This window comes from Gopherus flavomarginatus, chromosome 5 (assembly GCF_025201925.1).
Source record: "Gopherus flavomarginatus isolate rGopFla2 chromosome 5, rGopFla2.mat.asm, whole genome shotgun sequence".
Classification (NCBI taxonomy): domain Eukaryota; kingdom Metazoa; phylum Chordata; order Testudines; family Testudinidae; genus Gopherus; species Gopherus flavomarginatus.
Window position 1 is genome coordinate 157,294,489 of NC_066621.1, and position 25,000 is coordinate 157,319,488.

At 45.4% G+C, this 25,000-nt stretch overlaps 1 protein-coding gene across 2 annotated transcripts in view; it reads left to right on the forward strand.

Annotated features, from left to right (window-relative positions):
- Positions 1-25,000, forward strand: part of MDGA2 (MAM domain containing glycosylphosphatidylinositol anchor 2) — a 661,668-nt gene that overhangs the window by 362,454 nt on the left and 274,214 nt on the right. For both annotated transcript variants that reach the window (XM_050954596.1, XM_050954598.1), the window contains exon 6: positions 13,002-13,271. In XM_050954596.1, the coding sequence (XP_050810553.1) occupies positions 13,002-13,271 (270 nt within the window). The remainder of the gene's footprint in view (positions 1-13,001; positions 13,272-25,000) is intronic.

Consider the following 25,000-nt stretch of genomic DNA (forward strand, 5'->3'; position numbering starts at 1 on the left):
CACACAAGCTTAGGTGCTAACCTACTTGAAAATTTGGGCCATAACTATATCTTTTTGGCAGGAAGAGGACCAAAATTGAAACAGAGACAAAAAGACATACTTTAAAAATTGGAAGTCAAATCCTACTGAGGATAGTGGAAAGGAGCACAGACTCTAGCATATCAAGGGTAAAAGTGTAATTAGGCAGGACAAAAAGACACAAAAATTAACAGCAATTTTTTGAAGCATATCAGAAGCAGGAAGCCTGCCAAAAAAATCAGTGGGGCATCTGGACAATTGAGGTGCTAAAGCAGCACTTAAGAAAAAACAAGGCCATCATGGAGAAGCTAAATTAATTCTTTGCATTGGCCTTCACTGCAGAGGATGTAGGGACCATTCCCAAGCCTGTGCCATTCTTTTTAGGTGACAGATCTGAGGAACTGTCCCAATGGATGTGTCAATAGAGGAGGTATTTTTAGTAAATTGATAAATTAAACAGTAATAAGTCACCAGGACAAGTTGGTATTCACCCAAGAGTTCTGAGGGAACTCAAGTATGAAATTTCAAAACTACTAGTTACGATATGTAATCTATCCCTAAATCAGCCTCTGTACCAGATAACTGGTGGATAGCTAATGTAACACTGATTTATTTTTTTTTAAAGAAAGCTCCAGAGGCAATCCTGGCTATTACAGACCAGTAAGTCTGATTTCAGTACCAAGCAAATTGCTTGAAACAATAATAAAGAACAGAATTATCAGAGACGCAAGTGAACATGGTATGTTGGGAAAGAGTGAATACGGCTTTTGTAAAGGGAAATCATGCCTCACTAATCTATTAGAATTCTTTGAGGGGGTCAGTAAGCACCAACAAGGGTGATCCAGTGGATATAATGTACTTGGACTGTTAGAAAACCTTTGACCAGATCCCTCACCAAAGGCTGTTAAGTAAGCAGTCATGAGATAGGAGGGAGGGTCCTCTCAGAGATCACTAACTAGTTAAAAGACAGGAAACAAAGAGTAGAAATAAATAGACTGTTTTCACAATGGAGAGAGTTGAATAACCCTAGGGATCTGTACTGTGACCAATAATGTTCCACATTTTCATAAATGACCATGAAAAAGTGGTAAAGGTGAGGTGGCAAAGTTTGCAGGTGCTACAAAATTACTCAGTTTAGTTAGACCCCAAGTAGACTGTGAAGATTTACAAAAGGATTTCACAAAACTGGGTGACTGGGTAACAAAATGGCAGAGGAAATTCAATGTTGATAAATGCAAAGCAATGCACATTAGAAAACATACTCTCAACTGTACATACAAAATGATGGGGTCTAAATTAGCCGTTGTCACTAACGTAAGAGATGTTGGAGTCATCATGGATAGTTCTCTGAAAACATCTGCTCAATGTGGCGTGGCAGTCAAAAAAGTGAACGGAATGTTGGGAATCACTAGGAAAGGGATAGATAATAAGACAGAAAATATTATAATGCCACTATAGAAATCCACAAAGACCTTGAATGCTGTGTCCAGCTCTGGTCACCCTATCTCAAAAAAGATATGCCAGAATTGGAAAAGATACAGAGAAGGGCAATGAAATTAATAGGCAGCAGGTTTAAAACAAACAAAAGGAAGTATTACTTCACACAATGCACAGTCATCCTGTGGAACTTGTTGCCAGGGATACTGTAAAGGCCAAAAGTATAAATGATTTAAAAAATGATTACATAGGTTCCTCGAGAATAGGTCCATCAATGACTATTAGCCAAGATGATCAGGGATGTAACCCCATGTTCTGGGTGTCCCTAAATCTCTGACTGCCAGAGGCAGGGACTGGACAACAGGTGATGGATCACTTGAAAAATGCCCTGTTCTATTTGTTCCCTCAAAGTGCCTGGCACTGGTCCCTGTCTGAAGACAGGATACTGGGCTAGAAGGACCATTGATCTGACCCAGTGCGACCATTCTTATGTTTTTATGAACGTACTTTTGATTCAGATGTCATTGATCTAGCAGCATGTGATCTAGAAAGAGCAGCACCTTTACCCTCTAAAGCAATATCTATCTCAGGCAATCATCACAGGCATCAGTAGAAACTTAGTTTTTCTCTTAGGTTCAGAGAATATTAGCACTGGGTCACTGATCAGAATATGCTTCCATTCTATCTGTGTATGGTCCCCTGCCAATTCAGTTTAGCTGATAAGCCCAGAGGGGCAGGGATAGCACATGGGGCAGAGCGCACGCAGTAACTAGAGGGTGATAGGCAAATGTCTTATAATATGAATAATCGTACATTAATGACTGAATGCTTGCTCTGCTGCCCCAGTTGGCACCTGTTGGCCCAGTTAGTTAATCAAACCCGCTGCATGATGGACACCTTTTTATTAGTAGATATGGACGGATGTATTTTGCAGAGCCAGCCTGTCACTAACCTCCATCTGTACATCAGCAGTGGATAATTTGCTGCTCAAACATTGTTGCACTTATTTGAAACTTCTGGTTGTCCCTGTTTAGTAACACTCCTTTTTGATTTAAATTGTTTGATGTCCTTTGACCAGCCTAGCACTGTGTTCTGTCTTAGCGGAGTTCCTAATCCCGTCCTCAGAAACTTCCCCTTGCAAAATGTGCTGCCAGCTTTCAAAGCCAGGATCTTTAGTTTTACAAAATGTATCATATTTTAAATATGTGGCTACCTGAAGTTAGGCTTCTACATTATATTTAGTTCCCTTAAATAAAAAGGAGGCTGATTTTCAGAAGAGCTGGGTGTCCACAAATCCCATGAAAGTTGATGAATCTGTAGGTTCTCACCACTTCTGAAAGTTGAGCCACTTGAGGTTATTATATATGGTTTCAGGAACCTTTTTTAGGCACTCCGTTATGCAAACATGTACCAACGTTTTTATTTTTGCTGTTTGCTGTTTTGTAATTATTAATCCATATCATCATCAATGTTAGTAGTAGTAAAGATTTAAAAAAAAAAAAAGCTGCCAGAAGGCAGGTTGTCACTCTGTTTAAAGCTCTGCCTGTACTGGAAGTGAAGTCTGGAGCTCAGAAATGTAACAAACACTTGCCACTTCATTGAGTATTTCATGCTGATATTACTCCTTTAAGGCTGACATTCAGATCTAGATCTTAATCTAAAACAATCCTAAACCAAAGCAAAGCTTTGAAAGCAGCTGTGGAGGTTTGCCGGCTGGCTCCATTTTGGCCAATGACATTCCACTGGAAACCTTTCAAAAATGTTTATAACGTGCATTGCCTCTGTCTTCTAGAGCATTGCTGGGATTTCGCATGTGTGCAGCTCCTGGGCAGAACTTTTTTCAAGGGGGCATCTGTCATAAACAGATAGCTAAGGGTTAATGTCTCTTTCACCTGAAGCACCTGACCAGAGGACCAATCAGGAAACCGGATTTTTTCAACTTTGGGTGGAGGGATTTGAGTGTCTGAGTCTTTGTTTTCTGGCTGCCTGCTTTCTCTGAGCTTTGGAGAAGTAGTTTCTTTTTTCTAGTCTTCTGTTTCCAAGTGTAAGGACAAAGAGATCAGATAGTCAGTTATATGGTTTCTTTTCTTTGGTATTTGCATGAATATAAGTGCTGGAGTGCTTTGATTTGTATTCTTTTGGAATAAGGCTGTTTATTCAATATTCTTTTAAGCAATTGACCCTGTGTTGTATCATCTTAATACAGAGAGAACATTTGTACTTATTTTTCTTTCTTTTTATATAAAGCTTTCTTTTAAGACCTGTTGGAGTTTTTCTTTACTTCAGGGAAATTGAGTCTGTACTCACCAGGGAATTGGTGGGAGGAAGGAATCGGGGAGATCTGTGTGTTGGATTGCTAGCCTGATTTTTGCATTCCCTCTGGGGGGAATAGGAAAGTACTTTTTGTTTCCAGGATTGGGAACAGAGAGGGAGATTCACTCTGTTTGGGTTCACAGAGCTTGTGTCTGTGTATCTCTCCAGGAGCACCTGGAGGGGGGAAGGGAAAAAGGATTATTTCCCTTTGTTGTGAGACTCAAGGGATTTGGGTCTTGGGGTCCCCAGGGAAGGTTTTTCAGGGGGACCAGAGTGCCCCAAAACACTCTAATTTTTTGGGTGGTGGCAGCAAGTACCAGGTCCAAGCTGGTAACTAAGCTTGGAGGTTTTCATGCTAACCCCCATATCTTGGACGCTAAGGTCCAAATCTGGGACTAAGGTTATTACAGCATCACATTTTCTTTAGTAGAATTCCTCAATATTTTTAAATCATTGTGTCCAATACTCTTGAATTCTAAACGAGAAAAATAAACCCGTGTGTGTGTGTGTGTGTGTATATGTGTGTTCATGCATGTGAATGCATGAATCAGGTTTTTTTATGTTAAAGCCTCAGCTGCTGCCAACTGGTGTAGTTTCACGGAAGTGGAGAGACTGAATAGATTGGGACTGTTTCATCTAGAAAGGAGATGAATAAGAGGGGGGATGGCAGAGTTGCATGTAAAATAGTGAATGGCCCAGAGAGAAGAAAAACCAGGTGCATATACAGATCAAAATGGAAAACAGTGAAGAGACTACATTAAGCAAACCTGTTTTGAGAATCTTCAGAAATTATTCCCTTTGAGTTTTGAGTGAGAGTTTGAGCACAGGTTGGGGACATGTTACCCAAACACTGAGCTGATCTCTAGTTTAAACTAAACTGTTTTAGAATCAGGGTTTATAACCTGAAATTCTGAGACAGACTTTAACATGGAGTAGAGAGACTGAGGGAACTGGGCTTGTTTAGTCTGCAGAAGAGAAGAATCAGGGAGGATTTGATAGCTGCTTTCAACCACCTGAAGCTTTCAACTACGAGGATGGAGCTCGGCTGTTCTCAGTGGTGGCAGATGACAGAACAAGGAGTAATGGTCTCAAGTTGCAGTGGGGGAGGTCTAGGTTGGATATTAGAAAACACTATTTCACTAGGAGGGTGGTGAAGCACTGGAATGGGTTACCTAGAGAGGTGGTGGAATCTCCTTTCTTAGAAGTTTTTAAGGTCCGGCTTGACAAAGCCCTGGCTGGGATGATTTAGTTGGGGATTGGTCCCGCTTTGAGCAGGGGGTTGGACTAGATGACCTTCTGAGGTCTCTTCCAACCCGAATCTTCTATGATTCTATGGAGCATGTTAAAAGTGGAACTATAATGAGCAATTTTTTTTTTGCATTTGATTTTCCTGTCTTTTCTCTGAATATGAAATTTCCAGTGGGATTTTTTGACAGCCTTAAATAACTCTCATGCTATACATAGTAACTGACCTTTGGATGAAAGTGCAAACTTGACTGGCAGATATAAGTTGGGGTAGTGTTTTCATGTGTCTAATTGTTCAGCTGTCTGCTATGTTCTTTACACCTCAAAGTGCTTGGATTTTTGAAGTGCCTTTCAAGTGAAAAGAAACCTATGTAAACATTGACGCGATCCAAATGGTGTAATCTGGGAAAACATCTTTTAGTAACCTAAGTAATAAAATCTGTATTAGAGGAATGAATTAGCTGCTCACTGTCACTGGAATATGCTTCTTTTCAGATGATATTCCCAACTTGGATCTTGTTCAAGTTCTTTTCTGTGACGAGCATGTAATTACTTTAAGCTTAAAAACACGTTTTTTGAAAGTCTAATTTTTGAATGCTGATACATAATATAGCTGAGAATAATATTGAAAATTGTATTTATTATTTCAAATGGAAAGTAATAGTCAACCTTTCAGAGAGGTCTTTTTGCTGCTGTTGTGAGATGGAGGTAATCCTTATGCTGTTTTCTCTCCATAAACCAATATTACTGTTTGTGTTGCAGCTGTATTAGAGGCCCTAGCTAAGATAAGCACCCTGTTGTGCTAGCTGCTGTACAGATGCATAGGATGTAGGAACGTGGGAATTACCATCAGACTTAAGGTCTGTCTCTTATAGGAACAGTACCAGCTGTTTCAGAGGAAGGTGCAAGAGCCTTGCAGTAAGATGATGCAGGATAATCTGTCCCCCATGTTAGGTCTTGGTCTCTAATATTTAAAGATTAGTTGAAGCCTGGAAATTTGAGGTTTAATATCCCTTCCATATCATTTTTGCCATCATTACTTCTAATAACGCTGGATATTCTTGTTGGCCATGTAAATGGCCAAACCATTTTATAGCCTTGCTGAGTTCTTGGCCTCAGCACCTTCCAGTGGCAATGAGTTCCACAGTCCAGTCACACAATGTGTGTAGTAAAAGACAGTCTGTGCCCCAGAGAGTTGAAAATCTAAATAGATAAGGGAGACCATTAAAGTAGTACTATCCTCTACTGAGGGGCTGAGGCACAGAGAGAATAAAGGGTAGATTTTCAAATGTTTTTAGAAGCCCAAAGTTGCAGGTAGGGGCCTGGTGGGATTTTAAAAAGCAATGAAATCAATTAGAGTTTGGCATCTTGGCTTTTTGAAAACCCCACTAGGTGCCTATCTTCATCAAAACCCTTGGGAAAGCTGGCCCGAAGTAACTTGCCTAAGAATTGGAATTGACCCAGATCTCCTGAGACCCAGTCTAGTGCCTTAACCATGAGACCATTCTCCTCCCTACTTCAAAGCATTGCGTGTCCAACTCATGGACAAGATTAATGGGATGAGGCTCTAGTCCTGTGAGGGTCTGAGCGCATAGGCACTCAACACTTAGCATGACGTGCCCCCTCCTCTGGTGCTTCTTTGCCTGACAAAGGGAGGGGCACTGTAGGAGAAGTCAGAGGGCCTTTCCCTTCCTGTCTCTAGTAGAAGCCCCAGCGCGTATCACAAGTGTACAGTTGGTTAGCTTGGTGGCTCTTTTTTCACATTACATTAAAAAAGAAACCAATGGAAATTAAATTGCACAAGCCAAAACTCCGAGTTCAGGGTGAAGCTGTGTTCTCAGCCCTCTCTGACATGTCCAGAGTGTCTCTACAAACCATGCTTTCTCCTACTCTCCTCGCTGTTGGTGTCTAGCAGTGAGAGCTTTTCCTCTGCCTGCCTCCATCCTCTAGGGAGCCCTCCTTGCCCCCAGTAATTCCCCACAAGTCCATCTCTCTTTCGTGAAGCGAACAAGCAGAGTGCAGACCAGGGGCAGGCACTCCCTGCTTTTCGCCCTAACACATGAAGAGTGCTCGCTCCCATGACGAGAACCCCTCTCCCATTCTTAGCCGTGTGTGTCCAGCTGTGCATGGATTGCTGCTGGCTGGACTGACTACATGAGAGGAGCAGGTTGTGCTCCCTGGGTATATGAAAAGCCTCATGCTGCAGGAATACCAGGAGATGGGCAGATCTGGAAGGTGGGAAAGGTAATTCCATATCCCACTTAGCACTGTTGCTAACCAGCCAGAACCTGGCAGCTCTGCAGTGGGGTTATATCCAACATACTGTATAATAGACCAGATTATGCCCTCCATTGCTCCACCGTAGAGCTAGCGTAACTCCATTCGGTTGCAGGTGCTGAGTCCCCATTGCGTTACCATACAGTGCTGGGTAGCGTTGGAGTCTAACAGACACGGAGAACACTGGAGTGGCTTGTTGATGTCATTGTTGCTTTGCAGTCATCCCCCCATTTACATCACAGAGCATAATTTGACCTGGGGGTGCTCCAGGATGGTCTCAACGAAGGCTAGACCTTAAAACACGACCTCTGAGTTTCTTGGCTGTCTTGACTGTGAAGCAGGCCTTTGAACCTAGTCATTGAACAAGCTTCTGGAGTTGAGCGGCATACACTCTAGTTGAGTCTGCCATGTAGTGTGAGCAGAAGCCAATCATCGTATTCAAATCAGGATTTCCATGTGCGTATTATTTTGAATGCTGGGTTGAAAGGGTCATATCCCAGCATTTTTATCTCATCAGCCACTCTCTGTGCCTCTCTGTTTGAAGCACAGCCAGGGGTCTCCTTTCATCTAAGGATGATGAGGCAATTATGGTAACAGCAGCAGTTGTGTGGGTTGACGTTGTCGAAGCTTTCATCTTGTGTTCTAGTCATGAAGCATCAGCTGCGGTGCTGCTGTTCCCGGTCTGCGGTTGATGTTTAGGGAGAGTAGGGCAGAGGCAGTTCTTTGCACAGGTCCTTCTGGAGCTAATGTTAGCCTTGGCTCGTAAAGGAGAATGGCGGTGGTCAAGCCACACCAATATTGATTGACACCCAACCAGTGCACTTCCAGCTCCAGGGATGAATTCTAGCTTGGCGCTGCACGGAGGTACTTGCCTGAAAAGCTGTGTCCAGCATTGTGGATTGGGAGGTTCCCACTCCGATTCTCGCTTCTGCCCCCAAAACATAAGACTAGCAGGGAGTAGGAAGAGGTACAGAGGCAGGGCTTTTGATTCTCATGTATGTACATGGATGTCTTCTGACACAGCAGGACCCCAATGCATGGCACTCGATGGACGTCCCATCTGGCTAGTAACCCCCTTTGTTCCTCATCTCCTGCTCTCCCCTGGACCTGCATGCAGGTCCCACTCCCTAGCTTTACTCTTCCCCACTCAGCATGCATCTCTGCATTCTCACCTCCCTCTGCTGCCAACTGCCCATCCCCTGCCCACTCAACCATGTGTCTTTCCCTTCTTTTATCTACTCCCTCCCTACCTGCGCTTGTCTCCAGTGTCTCTTCTTCCCATAGGCATCACCATTCCCTCCCTCAACAGGCCCTCCATCTCCGTGACACTCTCCACCCTTGGGTAAGCTCCAATAACCCCCCTTAGCTTTAGTCAGCCCTTGATAATTTGAGAAAGTTGAAATCAACTGAAAACGTTGGGCAACCTGTACTCAGAAGGCTGCAGAAAGGAGCCATCCAGAGACTCCACCTGGTTGGAGTGGCAGCAGCCAAAGTAGGGTCTGGTGCAATAGGAGGGGAGAGGGAAAATGGGGTAAAGCTGGGGCCACCCCTCTGCTTCCCCCGGATCCAGAAGCATGCAGGAGAGACTCCCTGACTCTGGCGACACTAGGACCTGAGCAATGCAAAACTTCCCCACCAACCTTGTGTGTTTCAGGGAAGAGCTGGACAGAAATTAACCTGGTAGGGTCAGGAGACGCCAGAACAGGAACCTTCTGACCATGAGACATTCCAGTCCAAACTGTAGAGTGTTCTCTGACTCCTTTGCTCTTTGCTCCAACCCTCATGGTGTCACCCCTCAGCTTTACTCCATATCTGCTCCTTAGCCACTTCCCCTCCCTTACCCACCTCCTCCTCTGTCCTGGCCTCTTATTCAGAGACTCGTAGATTCCAAAGCCAGAAGGGATCACTGGAGTCATCGTGACTGATCTGCTGGGTAACACAGGCCAGAGAACTGCCACAAATACTTCCAGGAGCGGATTCTCTGAGAATGAAATAACATCCAATCTTGATTTAAAAATTGGCTGAGATGGAGAATCCAGCACAACCATTCATAAATGGTTCCCATGGTTAATTGCCCTCACAGTTAAACATTTGCACCTTACTTGCAGTCTGAATTTATCTAGTTTCTGCTCCCAGCTATTAGCTTGTCTTATACTCTTCTCTGTTAGACTGAAGAGCCCATTATTAAATACTTGTTCCCCGTGGTGGCTAGTTCTAGACTGTAATTAAGGCTGCATGTCTGTCAGGGACATCACGGATTCCGTGACTTTCTGTTGACTTCTGCAGCAACTGGTGTGGCTGGTCCCGGGGCCACCTGAGGAGCTTGGCAGACTCTGGGCCAGCTGCACTGGCCGCCACTGGGGCAGTCTTGGGCCACTGCGCTCCCTCACCCAGCAGCAGCAGTAGTTTGGCTGTGGGAAGGGGCTCAGGGCAGGGGGGTAGTGGGTGGGGCAGCGCATACTTCGGCAGGGCTCCCCAAAAGCAGCTGGCATGTCTCTGCAGTCCTCGCCCGCAGGCATCGCCCTCACATCTCCCATTGTCCAGGGTTCTCCATAGGAGCTGCAGGGACATGCTGACCACTTCCGGGGAGCTGCATGGAGCCGTGTAGGGAGCCTGCCAACCTCTCCCCTGCAACAGCAGCAGGAGTTCTGGGCCGCATGCTGTCACCTGCGTCCCCTCCCCCAGTGGCTCCCTGGGTTGCCCCCCCCCGGCAGCACCCACAACCCCCCCGGCCCAAGTTTTAGTTAGGGTGAATAATACAAGTCATGGACAGGTCATGGACCGTGAATGTTTGTTTACTGCCCGTGACCTGTCCATGACTTTTATTAAAAATACCGTGACTGAAACGTAGCCTTAACTGTAATCAAGGCCCCCCTTCTCCCCTCATTCCTCCCCTTGTAGCTGATCCCTTCCAAAATAACCCACAAACCCCCCACAAATTGTAGAATTAAACCCACATTTCCCACTATCACATTCTTCATGCTGCTTGTGTGTCCTACCCCTTCCTCACCCCGTGTCTGGTCTGTTTAGACAATGTTGTCTCATTGTTTCTTGCACTTTCCCCTCTGACTATATTCATTTTTGTCACTTGGCTTAGATTGGAAGCTCTTTGGGAGAGGTACCATCTTTGTGTAGTGCCTGGCACAATGGGGTCTATGTTTGGGGTTGGAGATGCTGGTGTTTGTGCTGCCTGTAATACTGCCCTGGAAGGATTCGATTTTAATAGGGAAAATGTCGGTAAACATCGATGTCACCGTACACATGCAAACCAACAACAATATTTCCATTTCTGAGCATCTCAATACAGGAACTCCTCACTTAAAGTCGTTCTGCTTAACGTTGTTACATTGCTGATCACTTAGGGAGCAGACTCATTTAAAGTTGTGCAATGCTCCACTCTTACGTTGTTTGGCTGCTTGCTTTCTCCACAGCTGGCAGCCTCCCTACAGCCCACTCCCCCCAGCGCCTCCCGCTCGCCGGCAGGCTCTGCGGATCAGCACCTTCCCCCTCCTTCCCCCGCCTCCTGCCCACGGCAATCAGCTGGCTTGCAGCGTTTTGAAGGAGGAGGAGGGAGGACTCAGCGCGCAGGCTCCCCCTCCCTCCCCTGCATCGGGAACACGCCAAACCAGCTGATTGCCCCGGGCAGAAGGGAGGGAGGAGGAGCGAGGATTCAGCATGCCTCCCCGCTCCCTCCCCTACTCGGCAATCAGCTGGCTCTGCCTTTAGAAGGGAGGAGAGGGAGAGGAGAGGAGCCAGGATGCAGCGAGCGAAGTAAAGGAGGAGGTGGGGGGGAGAAGAGGTGGGTCAAAGGTGGGGGCTTGGGGGAAGGAGCGGGGTCCTTCACTCACTCCGGGGTCACTGGAAGGCTCTCACGGGGCCCAGGCCCCCGGAGCTTCTTCGGTTCCTGATCTTTGGTGGCAATTTGGTGGAGGCAAAGTAAGGAAAATGTCGCTTGAGAACTTAGAGTTTGATTTAAGGATATTGGCTTTATAGATTTTGACATGTGATGTTGATAGTTTGTGCTTTAATGGGGATAAAACTTCCTATTTTTTCAATCTCAACATCGGTTGCCCTTCAGTAATTATTGTCTGAGCCTCCCAGGAGTTCCTACAACTGTGAAAATGTAAATTGACAAAAAGAGAAAAATATGAAAACCCATAACGTTGCACAGTGAAAATTTAAATTGAAAAAAAAAAAAGCTTAAAAATCAATTATCTGTCAAAATTATTTTAAAAAAATCAAATTCTGCCAAGCCCAATTATGATGCCCCTTTAATATTTATATAGTTAATGTGTCCAGATCAGAATAAAAAGCCCTCTTCTTTCGTAGATAGTAGTTCGTGATTCCGAGGATCTGAGCAAGATGTTTCTTTCCAAGCATTTTGCACAGGATTCCTTCGGTGTGGTGCCATTGTTTGACGGAATTCCCTTCATAGCCCAATAGGAGGGATTAGAAATCAGTGCGGCACTTGTGTGAGCGAGACTGCGCCCGTTGGTACAGCCCTGAGCAAGCACAGCTGCATTGCCTCAGAGCAGATCGGGGGTGAACTGTGACTGCTCTGCTCCAGGAGCAGGGGAATCTGCTTCTGCTCTGTACTGCTGGAGTGGGTGAGCGCATGACTTCACCCGTGTGCCTGCTCCTTGCACCGGCCTCTCCCTACCCACCTGTGCTAGAAGGGGGTCAGTGGCCCTGCTCTCCTGTGAGCTGCGGGGGTCGTGTAGCCGTTCAGGAGAGTAAGGGGGTGCCATCTGCCCCTTTGCTCCCCTGTGCAGATGCATCAACTGACGGTCTTGCCCAGCATGAGACGTCTTGTTGTTTGTTAAATAACTGCCGGCCTGGATTCAGACATGGAGGGCCTGGGGTTTCAGCGGGTGTCTTGTAGAGGAAGGGTGCTGTTCACTAGCAGGATTTGGAGAATGGAGAAGGCTGTGCTTTCTGTGTTGAATAACAGGAATGCTATTAATGAATTCCCCTCAGAGCTGACCTCCACTAGAAAGCAAGGCTGAGCCAGCTACGTCACTGAGGGGTGTGAAATATTCACTCCCTGTAACAGACACAGTTAAGTCAACCTAGGCCCCAGCATAGACAGTGCTAAGAATTCTTCTGTCAACCTAACTACTGCCTCCCAGGGAGGTGGACTCACTCCAGTGGTGGAAGGATCCCTGTGCCGCTGTAGCATTTCTAGACACAGGCTCCTTATTTAAGATCCAGTGCTCTGTGCATCTCTCTCTCTCAAATTAATCCTTGCAAAAGAAACCCTAGACAATGGGCTGCCTGTAAGTAGGTCTGTCTTGACCCCTGCCCTCCACAACGACTCTACCCAAAGGGACGTGATGGTGGGTTTGCAGCATTCCCAAATCTGCACCTAAGTGGGCAGTAAGTTCCAAAATTGAGGACCCCTATCAGGGTATGTCTGCTCGGCAATCACAGGTGTAGGTGCACATACCAGGGTTCCAGGTGGGCTTGTACAGCCCGTGCTGATGCAGCTTCCTGGCTGTTGCTATTCAAGCTGGTTAGATCAAAGGATGTGTCTACTGGTGCTGCAGTCACACCTCTGACAGCTATGTAGACATGCTCTCAGAGAGCACCCGGCCAGCAGCCCCTCTCGTTTATATATAGCAGCTCTGCTGATCTCAGCTGGTCTGGTGTGTCAGATACAGAAATAATACTGTCAGCCTCCAAACAACATGTCTCTTAAAAATCTTTTCCAGCGTCTCCGTCAATTAAGCTCCTGGTGGACGACCCCATAGTGGTGAACCCTGGCGAGGCCATCACTTTGGTCTGTGTGACAACGGGAGGCGAGCCAGCACCCACGCTTACCTGGGTGAGATCCATTGGAGCCCTGCCTGAAAAAACTGTGCTGAACGGCGGGACCTTGACGATACCGGCCATCACTTCGGATGATGCCGGCACATACAGTTGCATCGCCAATAATAATGTGGGGAACCCTGCAAAAAAATCCACCAACATCATTGTCAGAGGTAAGCTGGGCTTGGATGCTCCTTTGAGAGCTGTCTCTCCTTCGTTCCTCTCTGGCAGGGTGGCTGCCTGTAAATTTGTGTCCTACTGTGCCAAACATGGCGTTGGCCAATTATAACAACATACGGAATAAATCAGTACTGGATCACTGTCATTTCAACGGAGCTGTAGGCACCATAGCATGGGGGTCTTTATAGTCCGGCCCTGAGGGCCTGCCAGAGAATAGCAGCTGGTGCCCCATTTTTCTGCCCCCTTGGAAAAGGAGGACAAGCAGCATCCAGTCCTGTTGGATGCTGTCTGTGGGCAGGTTGACTGGACCTTCTGCATTTTTCTCCAGCCACACTGGGGTGGTGTGGGCAGAAGCCCCCGATAGAGCAGTTCTTGGAATTAACTCCCCACTGAGATCCATGGGGCAGTCACCCGCTAGCCTTTTGTTTCAGGCTTTCTGCAAATGTCACCAGGGTCACATGTTCATTCTTTTCTTCATGCCCACGAGGGTGGGAAGCTTACTACGTTGGGGGTTTACCTGAAAGCTGATATTCTGATGTGATCACGTCTGCAAATGCTGGGGCTAGTTGTATTGGAATAAATGGGCTAATGGTGTTTATATAACTTAGTTACTGACTAATATTAAACAGTGTCACACCAGGTTTGGGGTTTGGTCTATAGAAACTTTAGCTTGTTTAGTACTCCGGTAAACACACTGTTTGCTTTTGTAGCTAAGCAGTTTTTCTCCCTACAATCTCTTTCATCAGGGCACACCACAGGAGTCAGAGGCAAAATAGCTCATCCCCTCATTATTTTGTTATTACTTAGGCTTAGTTTTTGACACACCAGTTTTCATTTACTGATTTTTAATTTGCCACTTTTTTGGATTGCTAGGCACAATTTTACCACAGTTTTTGTGTTATTTTAGCAGCTCTTTTTGTTTGAATGAATTTAGATTGAGGGGTTATAACTTTTTTCATTAATATTTGATGTTATAGGTTACTATGGCTTTTTATGAATTGACGCTTACTTTTTAAAAGCAGCTCAGAGTCCTGTGGCACCTTATAGACTAACAGAAGTATTGCAGCAGAGTTTTCATGGGTGAATACCCACTTCGTCTGATGCATCGGTATTGACCCACGAAAGCTCATGCTCCAATATGTCTGTTAGTCTATAAGGTGCCACAGGACTCTTTGCTGCTTTTACAGATCCAGACTAACACGGCTAGCCCTCTGATACTTACTTTTTAAAGGTGACCTTAAAATTAGGGTAAAATTGTAGCCCAGGTTATTACAACAGGCCTGAGTCTATGGTACCTATAATTTAATCCAGAGAAGAGGACAATGAAGAATATGTGCCCAATAATTACTCCTATGAGAAAACTAAATCTTCATAGTCGTGCTGGCTTGCAGTGTGAGCCTGGGCTAACCACAGAGATATGGCTGATTAGTTTGAAGGAAGATTCCTATTGACTGGTAGGTGGATTAATCTACCTGAACCAAATAGTTCAGTTGAAACTAATTTTCTATAATCTAAGCTGCCAGTGGTACTGAGACATAAACTCCCCCACAGTGGGTGCTTTTAGTAATAACTTGTGATTCATCATACTCGGGAGAAACTGCTGGGTAAGGAGCAATGGAGTGATTATTTCATGAAAGCATCGCCTCTGTTTGCTCCTTAGTGCCTAACATGTTATGCTTTCCAACAGGCCGATGAAGTAGTATATTTTGTTAGGGAGGTCCGGGAGAGAGAATAGCACCAGGCATCTGTAGGAGTTTGTCAGGCTGTTGCAATGGTGTTATTTGTAGAATAGTTCCATTGAAATCTTTTGACATTCGGCTTAAAGCTTTTATTGGCGGGAAGCAAAAATGCTGTGTTGTTTCCAGAATCCAGCATCCATGTTCATTCGCTGTGATTTACAACTGTAATAAGACTGGGCAATGAGGATGTGCCTGGAACGCATGTTTGGAATAAGCAAAAGGGAAGGAAAAGCTTTTCATGTAAAGAAATCTTGATATTTTCATTGACCCCAAAAAGCAGCACTAGCGGCTCAAGAGCAAGAGGCCCTGGCTCCCCACAGAAACAAATGTCGTGAGTCATAAGATGATAATACTCTGCTCGTACATTTTTATTTATTGGAAAATATCATTAAAAATGTATCTGGGTTTTCCTTTTCTGAAAAGCCACCTGGCCCAGTCCATTCCTAACTCAATCAGGAGGGGGGAAGTAATCACCAGCACCCCAGCAAACGAGAGATAAGGCACAGCCCCTCTCAAGGCACACAGATGAAGGGTTGCACTTGTAGCTGCAAGCCATACCCATCCACAGGGGCTTTATAGGTACAGCAACTTGATGGGAGTTCCCAGGGACATTGAGCGCTAGAGGAGCATACCTGCTGCTACACCAGCAGAAGGGTGCAGCTGTGGCCACCTTTCCTTGGAATGGGCAAACTTCTGCTGCTGCTTGTAGCCTTTCCAACTCTAACCTAGGTGGTTGATCAAGTCCATTCACTGTATGGCTGCCCAAGAGGTGGGGAGAATGCAAGAGAACCTGGGTGAGGGAAGCAGTGGCCAAATTACTAGATCAGCTTGGCCTGTGTGTGGGGGGGGGGATGCTAAGGATTTAATTAGCCTGTTAACTGCAAGAATGGAAAAGGAGTTCAGTAAGGAAGTGCAAGGGGAGGAGGAGAGAGAGAGAGAGGTCGGTAGGGCCAGTATAAAGGGGGAATCTCTGCATGGAGAGATGTCTGTCTTCTCTTAAGATTGTAAAACCCAGTGAATAGAATTGCTGCACGGGACGGTAAGAGGGAGGTGGTTGATAAAACATGCAGAGTATCCACTGGTGGTTACAAACTGGTGGTGTCAGAGCCATAAGTGAGAGGACAGGAGTGGAGGGCTGCACCCTGTCACAAGTAGGAGCTTATCCAGGCATTGCCTTATCCATGCTCATGGACAACCGAATGGTGGGGGGCTGATGCAGAGGTCTGGCTGTCTGGATAATGGAGGAGACCTTGCAATGGCTTGTAGAACAGGAGGAGATGCAGAAGACTCTGCAGGCCTCCCAACAGTCCCACCACCTGGAGAAACAGTCCTTTATTCGAGAGCAAGCTCGCGTACAGCAGCAGCTACTCCGAGGTGCAGTGAGTCCTGCAGTGGGGAATGGCAGCTGGGCACAGGCAGTAGGGCCTCCAGGACATGGGCTCTGCAGATGACCCGACTCATTCTTCGTCACTGTTGAAAGAGTAGCTGTGGGTGAAGGCTGAGAGAAGGGAACCTTGGCCCTGCGGCTTGCACGCTACTTGACAGGGGAAGCTCAGGCAGCCTACATGGCTCTAAGTGACAAGCAAGCGCTGGACTATGATGTGGTTAAGGCAGCCTTCCTAGAGCCGGGGTAGGGGCTTATCCAATGAAAAGTAACCACAAAAGTTTTGGGATGCTAGATGGCCTGGGGTGTTATGGCCTTGGGCGTTTGCCCAGAAACCGATGGACTGGGCCACTTGCTGGTTGAGGCCAGACCCTCTCATTGGGTGAGATCATGGATGCAGTAATTTTAGAACAGTTCCTTCAGGAGAACACTCAGGTACTGATTCTGTTCAGGTGAGTTTCATCCTTTAATAAGTCCTCATTACTCCCAACTCTCACAATGGTAGAACCCAGCTCCGTGGCCCTTTTGGACTCCATAGGTTTTCCACCAAGGATCCCACTCGGGAGCTGCATCAGTGGTGTCTGCAATGTTTGTTCCGCCATGACCAGAGACTGAGGCATTACCTCCGTCATCAACGCCATTGGCCACGGCACCAACATTGGCACCGACCACGGCGCCGCCCTTGACAATGCCTTCGGCACCGGAGGTGTCAGTGGCTCAGACTGCTTCTGATGATAAGTTTGTGGGGGTTGTTTGAAGGCATGAAGTGGGGTTTCAGGAAAGATTTCTTTTAGGTTCAGGTCCCCATTGAGTATGGATTGTAGTTGTTTGATGATAGCCATATGGATTCCAGTGTGGGGTGGTAGGTGACACCTAGGAGTCTGCGGTCAGAGGGGATTTTATTTCTGTATTGAAGCAGGTTCTTTTCGGGTATTTGGGTGGCCCATTCCATGATGCAATCTACTTCTCTGGTGAAGAGTCCTTGTTTGGTGAAGATAGTTTTAAGTGTGCTAAGGTGTACATCCCAGACATTCTCCTGGGAGCATATTCTGTGTTATCGGAGTGCCTGGCTGTAGATAACAGGTTTCTTGGTGTGTTTGGGGTTGTTTCTGGATCTGTAAAGGTTGGTGTGGGGATCCATGTGTTTCTTGAATATAGTTGTCCGTAGGGTTCCATTGTTGAAGATGATTATGGTGTCCAGGAAGTTGATGTTCTAGAGGGAGTTTAATGGATGTGTCGCTAGGAGCTCTACTCACTGCTGGAGTGTCTCCTTTTGTTCTGTGGCTGAGGATTAGCTATGCTAGTCTAACACCTCTTTCTGCAGGGATCCTTCTCTCTGGCCCCAATGGCTCTCTCTTTGTGGCTCGGCCCTCTGGCCAGGTCACTGTAGTTTTCCTCTTCCAGAGGCAGATTTGTGTAACAAAAAGTCTCTCTGTCCTGACCATCCCAAGCAGTCTTCCAATTCACTGGCCCCCACTGGTGCCACTTCCCCAGTGGCTGGTAAGGGAACCTGGCCCCTTCTCTGGGTTTCAGCCTAGGGACCCTACGACCATCAGCTAAAGCCTACACTCTCCCACATCTTGCTCCTGTTTCCCTGGACTGCTTCATACACTGCCTGTATTAGGTTCGTTTTCTACCCTCCTCTGGGTGTGCACTTCTCTCTGGGCCAAGCTTCCTGCTCTCCCTAGCCTCAGGGAGCATGACTGCTGGCCTTCCTATAGCCCCTTTCTACCCTCAGCTACCTGGCTTTGTACCAGCTGGGCCTTTTTCTGTCCAGGTGAGCTTCATCCTTTAATAAGTCCTCATTACTCCCTGGCTTCTCCTCCAGGTGCAGTTCAGGTGGTTTATTGGCCCTCCTAGCCACCTTAACCCTTTTAGGGGCTGGTATCGGGTGAACACCCCATCATGGGATTGGTGGTGGTGGTGGTGGTTGAAAATGTGGTTGAAATTTGAGGGAGTTATTTTCATCCTCTGGACAGATTAATTAATCATTAATGTCTCACAGATATATCACTGGTTTCATAATTCATTTGTCCAGAAATTGTTCAAGGTGGCCCATGAAGAGCTTGGCCTACTGAGGAGCCATCCTAGTACCCATGGCTGTTCCCATAGTTTGGACAAAGTGTTTGTTCTTTAGTGAAATATTGTTATGGGTGAGAATGAAATGGATTAGTTTGGTGATATGTTTGGGGTATATGTTGGAGTGTTGTCCACACAACAGAGGAAACCAGGAAAGAAAGTGGCTCTGAAATCCTTAACAATATCACATCTGCCACAATCTCTCCAACACCAAGAGGACAGCTATACAGTCCTTGAAATCCAACCACTAGATAGCGATCAAACCAGCAGACAAAGGGGGCACCATCATAGCCCTGAGTATATTAACAAGGCCAATGTACAGCTCTCCCACTCCATATACTGAAAAGAACTCGGAGAAGGCCCCACACCACAATTTATCCAGGAAATTTAAGCATATAATCAATTCCTTCCCCAAACAACTCCCAAGAGAAACTCTACAACCTCTCCCATGAACTCACTGCTGGGACCTTCTACATGCTTCCCGAAATACACAAACAAGGGAATCCAGTCATATCTGGCCCTGGCACCCTTCCTGAGGGAATATTGGGACTCCTACAAACTATCCTCAAATCACTCACCACACAAAGAACCAGCTACAGCAACACTGCATACTATATCATTTTACCAGTTTATTACCCACACATTTTCACTTTCAGGCTCTTTTGTCTGTATAAAAATTGAATGAATTATCCCTCTCCATGCCGTTATTAATTTGTTTACTCTCTTTACATCTGTGCATGCAATGGAGTTTTGCATTTCTGTTGAGAAGAGAATAGGCCAAAGTGTCAATTACAGCTTTAATCACATTTAATCAGAATTTTCTTGGTGTGAGAATCATACAATTCATTTTGAAGGCCCTCTCACTTAGTGGGATTTTTTTTCGTCCCTATAAAGTTAATTGTTACACCTGTACCACAAAAATAATGTATTTGCTTCTTAGGGCTTGTCTTCACTACAGCTGCTGGTCGATTTAAACTATGCAATTTGAGTTACGCTAGTAGCGTAACTCAAGTCGATGTAGGTTAGATCTACTTACCACAAGGTCCACACTACACTATATTGATGGGAGACACTCTCCTTGAGGTGGAGTACAGAAATCGATGGCAGAGTACTCTCCCGTCCATTGAGCATGTCTTCACTAGACCTGCTAAATCGATGCCGCTGCCTCGATTGCAGCAGCGCCGATTTAGCTCTGCAGTGAACACAAGCCATTAGTGCGTGTGTTCATAACTCCTTTTGAATCAATGGACGTTATACTGGGGATGTGATAGATCCTCACATACAGAACCTGCCACAGGAGTTATCATGAAAATTTTACAATAAAGTACCATTCCTAAAAGATAGTATTTTCCTAGTCAAGCCTTAAGCTGACAAAGACAGCTCCCTTTATTTCTCTACTGCCAGGTTTTCATGTTAATGCCATTCCGTTGTAGCAGTCAGATAATATTAACAAAAATTTTGCTGAGACAATAAAGAGAAATTGTTTTGAGCACTGCAGTGTTGTTCCTTAAGAGGCACAGATACCATGTAATATCTTTCATTCCCTCCTTTTTGCTCTGAACAAGAGCACACTAGAGACAAATAAATGACTTGTTGAATTGTGTTTTTACTGTTGGAGCAGCTGCCTCTATAACAAATCCGTGTGCTGTTTACCTGGCAAGATCACCACTTATTGAGAAAGCTGGCGAAATACAGACATTTCTCCGAATACCGTTAATAACTCATTCCAATCTGCCTGATATCCCAGAATATGTCATTCCTTCCAGAGAATATTCTAATGGGGTCTGGGTCAAAAAAATAATTCAGGTTTCATCAGAAGTGGCCAAAACCCAATTCTAATTATGTAAGTTTTCTTTCCAAGTATCTTTTATAGATTGATTAATGAGCTTTTGAAATGGTCCTCAGTCTACATTTGCAGAGCTGAATTAGGATGTTGGTGGATGTTGTCAGTGGTAGCATTTGCCACTTCTTGCTCTCATAATCCCTGTGACTGAGGACCATTGATTATTGAAATTAACCACCTCTATTGCATTTCTAGATTAAACCCTGAAAAAGTGCATGGAGCTTAAGGAGCTTTGGACTCCTTCCAATCACAGTCAGGAAATTCCTGGAAGGACAGAACTTAGCCACTTTTCTCACAGAAGTAGATCTGTGGACTATCCTGGGATAACCTGATGATAACCTGTTCGGCTCATTACCTCTGAAGCACCTGGCACTGGCCGCTGTCTGAAGACAGGATACTGGGCTGGATGGACCTTTGGTCTGACCCAGTCTGGCTATTATTATGTTATCCTTAGTGCAGTACACACAGGTAAATACCTTTTAACCCATAGAATTCTTGGGATGAGCATAGGCCCAAAAGGGGAAGGAGAAGTCAACTGAGCCCTGATCTCTCTGCTCCCCTATCTCCAGAGATGCCCCTTCGACCCCTCCTTTGTCATTATCCTGTCTGCTGTCCTAGTCCTCTAGTTCCGAGGGAAGTGATTTTTCCCCTCTGTTCAGCACTGGTGAGGTCACACCTTGAGTATTGCATCCAGTTTTAGCTCCCCCACTACAGAAGGGATGTGGACAAATTGGAGAGAGTACAGAGGAGGCCAACAAAAATGATTAGGGGGCTGGACCATGTGACTTATGAGGAGAGGCTGAGGGAACTGGGGTTATTTAGTCTGCAGAAGAGAAAAGTGAGGAGGGATTTGGTAGCAGCCTTCCACTATCTGAAGGGGGGTTCCAAAGAGGATGGATCTAGACTGTTCTCAGTGGTGGCAGATGACAGAACAAGGAGCAAGGGTCTCAAGTTGCAGTGGGGGAAGTTTAGGTTGGATGTTAGGAAAGACTGTTTCACTAGGAGGGTGGTGAAGCACTGGAATGGGTTACCTAGGGAGGTGGTGGAATCCCCTTCCTTAGAGGTTTTTAAGGTCAGACTTGACAAAGCCCTGGCTGGGTTGATTTAGTTGGGGATTGGTCCTGCTTTGAGTAGGGGGTTGGACTAGATGACCTCCTGAAGTCTCTGCCAACCCTGATATTCTATGATTCCCCATGAAGGGCACCAGAGAAGTTCCACCTATTCTGCAGCCTTCTCCTCTCAGCTGCTTTCTGCCTCACTGCGCAGAGCTAGTGTTGTTTTCAGTCTAACTCCACCCTGCTCTGATCTCATTTGCCCTCTTAATGTGTACGGCTGCCTTTCTACGGGATGACACAATGCTCAGGAACTGGCAACAAGTGCTCGTGGGATCCAGCACAAGAACTGGCCAGGAAAGGACGAGGGGAACCTTCCTCTTTCTACCTGGGACACAGCTGATCAGGACTGCTTCACCCTAAAGCCCTAACCTGGTCCCACCTCCCAGAACCATTCAGTTCCCCAAGCATGGCACTTCCTGCCTTCCTCATACCTCTAGGTAACTGAATAGTATTTAAGGTGTAAATCGTCTACAGTTTAGTGCTCTGAGTTATCAAGAGTCCTGTAGTAGCTGAGATGCTGTTAGCTTGTGTCCTCTGGAGCTCTGTGCACTTTGACCTGGATCTGCTGTGCCCCTGCTAAACAGGACTGTTTGGTTTTCCCTTCAGGCTAGATGTGAAGTTTTCTTCAGGGCCGCACTGTCTGAGCTGAGACTTAACCTGGTTACACCACACCTATGTCACTGTCAACGCCGTCGCTTGCATGCATGTGTGTGCGCACGTGTGTGAGATGCATGCCAGATATAACAGACCCCTATCACATGTTGGTATATTGCTTCCAGTCCTTTATCCTCCTTTGTCTGTATTGGCTTTTATGTCGGCTTTAGATTGGGGCACAAATCTTACTTATGGATTTGTCTCCGAAGTGCTGTAAAAATAAAACATAAAAAACATAGGAAGATGTGTGTGAGTGGGGAGGGAGGGGGAATTCAGTTCCCAGCTCTGCCATGGTTTTTCTGTGTGTGAACCTGGGCAAGTCACATAGTCGCTCTGTGCCTCAGTTTCCCCTCTCTAAAATGGGGAAATAGCACTGCCCTACCTCATAGGGTGGTGTGAGGATAAACACAATAAAGGTTGCTAGATATTCCAATATTACAGTGATACAGGCCATATAAGTACCATAAATAGGTAAGGATTCAAGGCTTGATTTTCAGAATGATTAGGAATTTTCCTTACTTCCATTTTGGGAAGTCCCAGCTTGAGATGCCTCAAAGGGGCCTGATTCTGAGAGCTCAGGTGCTCAGTGCTTTCTGAAAATCAGGCCTCTTTAAGGTGTCTGAACTTGGGCACCCAAAATCCCTGGTGACTTTTGAAAATCTTGCCCTGTGGGTACAAGTCCTCCAAAGGGATTTTCAGAGACAAAGAGCAAAGTCTCTTCCCTGGTTCTTCATTACTCGTCTGTGAAGAGTGAAAGGCTTTTGGTGATACAAACCTTGAAGGTTATTCCATTAACAATTAGGGCAAAAATGCAAGGCAGCATTCTTGAGGGGCATGTGGGCATGGTATGATGCAAAAGGAAGAGCCAGAGGAATCCTTTTCTGTGCTGGCATGATCACACAGATTGGTGATATGGTCTGCAAGTGTCTCAGATGCACCAGCTGCTTGCAACAGCTCAGAGAATCACTACATCCTTCAGCAAGTATTAGAATGATCAGGAGAAAATGTATCAAATAGCGTCTTTTACTTTAAAGGCAAAGACAGTTTTGTGCCTGCTCTCTTTAAGTGACTTTTGAGTCTTCCCTGTGTGAATCTGTGTCACAAAACCTGAAATCTGTTTTTTCTAAGAGCAGACTTCCCAACTGACTGTGTTCAAAAACTGACCCACGCTTTAATGAGCACAAAAGCGTTTGCCAAGCATCAGAATTTTGAGCAATATACATCACATCCAAAGTGCCCCCGGTTAAATGGGATAGCAGAACAAACTGTTCAGACTGTCAAAAATACACTCAAGGAAACAAAGGTGGACAGCTAGCATTATTGGAATCACTTGCCCTGTTAGTAAGGAGTGGATGGCTTAAAATGAGCTTTGCTGCTATATTTTACTTAAACCAAATAACAGTCAATGGTTACCCACTCCGAGTATCTGGCAGTCAGAGGTTTAGGGACACCCAGAGCCTGGGGTTGCATCCCAGACCATCCTGGCTAATAGCCATTGATGGACATGTCCTCCATGAATGTATCCAGTTTTTTTTGAACCTAGTTACAATTTTGGCCTTCACAACATCCCCTGCTGCCTTTCAATTTAATGGGGAGATCCCTCGTTCTTCTATTGTGTGAAGGAATAATTTGCTTTCTCCACACCTGTTATGATTTTATAGACTTCTGTCATATCCCCCCTTGGTCGTCTCTTTTCCAAGCTGAAACGTCCCAGTCTTTTTAATCTCTCCTGATACAGAAGCTGTTCCATATCCCTCAACATTTCTGTTGCCTGTCTTTGTACCTTTTCCAATTCTAATGTATCTTTTTGGAAATGGGAGACCAGAACTGCATGAAGTATTCTAAGCATACCATATATTTATATGGTGGCATTATGATATTTGCTGTCTTATTATTGAACCATTTCCTAATGGTTCCCAACATTGGGCTAGCTTTTTGGCGGCTACTGCAAATTGAGCAGATGTTTTCAGAGAACTAGCCACAAAGACTCTAGAATCTCTCTTGTGAGCCGTAACTGCTAATTCAGACCTCATTATTGTATATGTATAGTGAGGACAATATTTTCAATGTGAATCACTTTGCATATTTCACCATTTAATTTCATCTCCCACTTTGTTGCCCAGTCACACAGTTTGGTCAGACCCCTTTGTAACTCTTCATAGTCTGCTTTAGACTTAACTATCTTGAGTTCTTTTGTATCATCTGCAAACATTGCCACTTCACTCTTTACCCCTTTTTTCCAGATCATTTATGAATATGCTGAACAGCACCAATCCCAGTACAGATTCTTAGGGGTCCCTAATATTTACCTCTCTGCACTGTGAAAACTGACCATTTATTCCTACTCTGTTTCCTTTTAGCCAATTACAGTCCCATGAGAGACCCTTCCCTCTTATCCCACAGCTGCTTAATATGCTTAAGAGCCTTTGGTGAGGGACCCTGGGTTTCTGAAAGTCCAAGTACACTATATCCATGGGGTCACCCTTGTCCACATGTTTCTTGACCCCCTCAAGGAATTCTAATAGGTTGGTGAGGCATCATTTCCTTTTACAAAAGTTGTGTTGACTCTTCTTCATCAAATGGTGTTAATCTCTGTGTCTAATAATTCTGTTCTTTATTATAGTGTCAACCAATTTCCCTGGTATTGAAGTTAGACTTAATCAGCCTGGATCTTCTCTGAAGCTTTACCCCTGCCCCCCGCCCACAACTTTACATCTACCAGTTATCTGAGACAGAGGCTGATATAAGCAATACATTACATACCACTGTTATTAGTTCTGCAGTTTCACATCTGAGTTCCTTCAGAACTCTTGGGTGAATGCCATCTAGTCCTGGTGACTTATTACTATTTAGTTTATCAATTTGTTCAAAATCCTCCTCTACTGACACGTCAATCTGGGACAGTTCC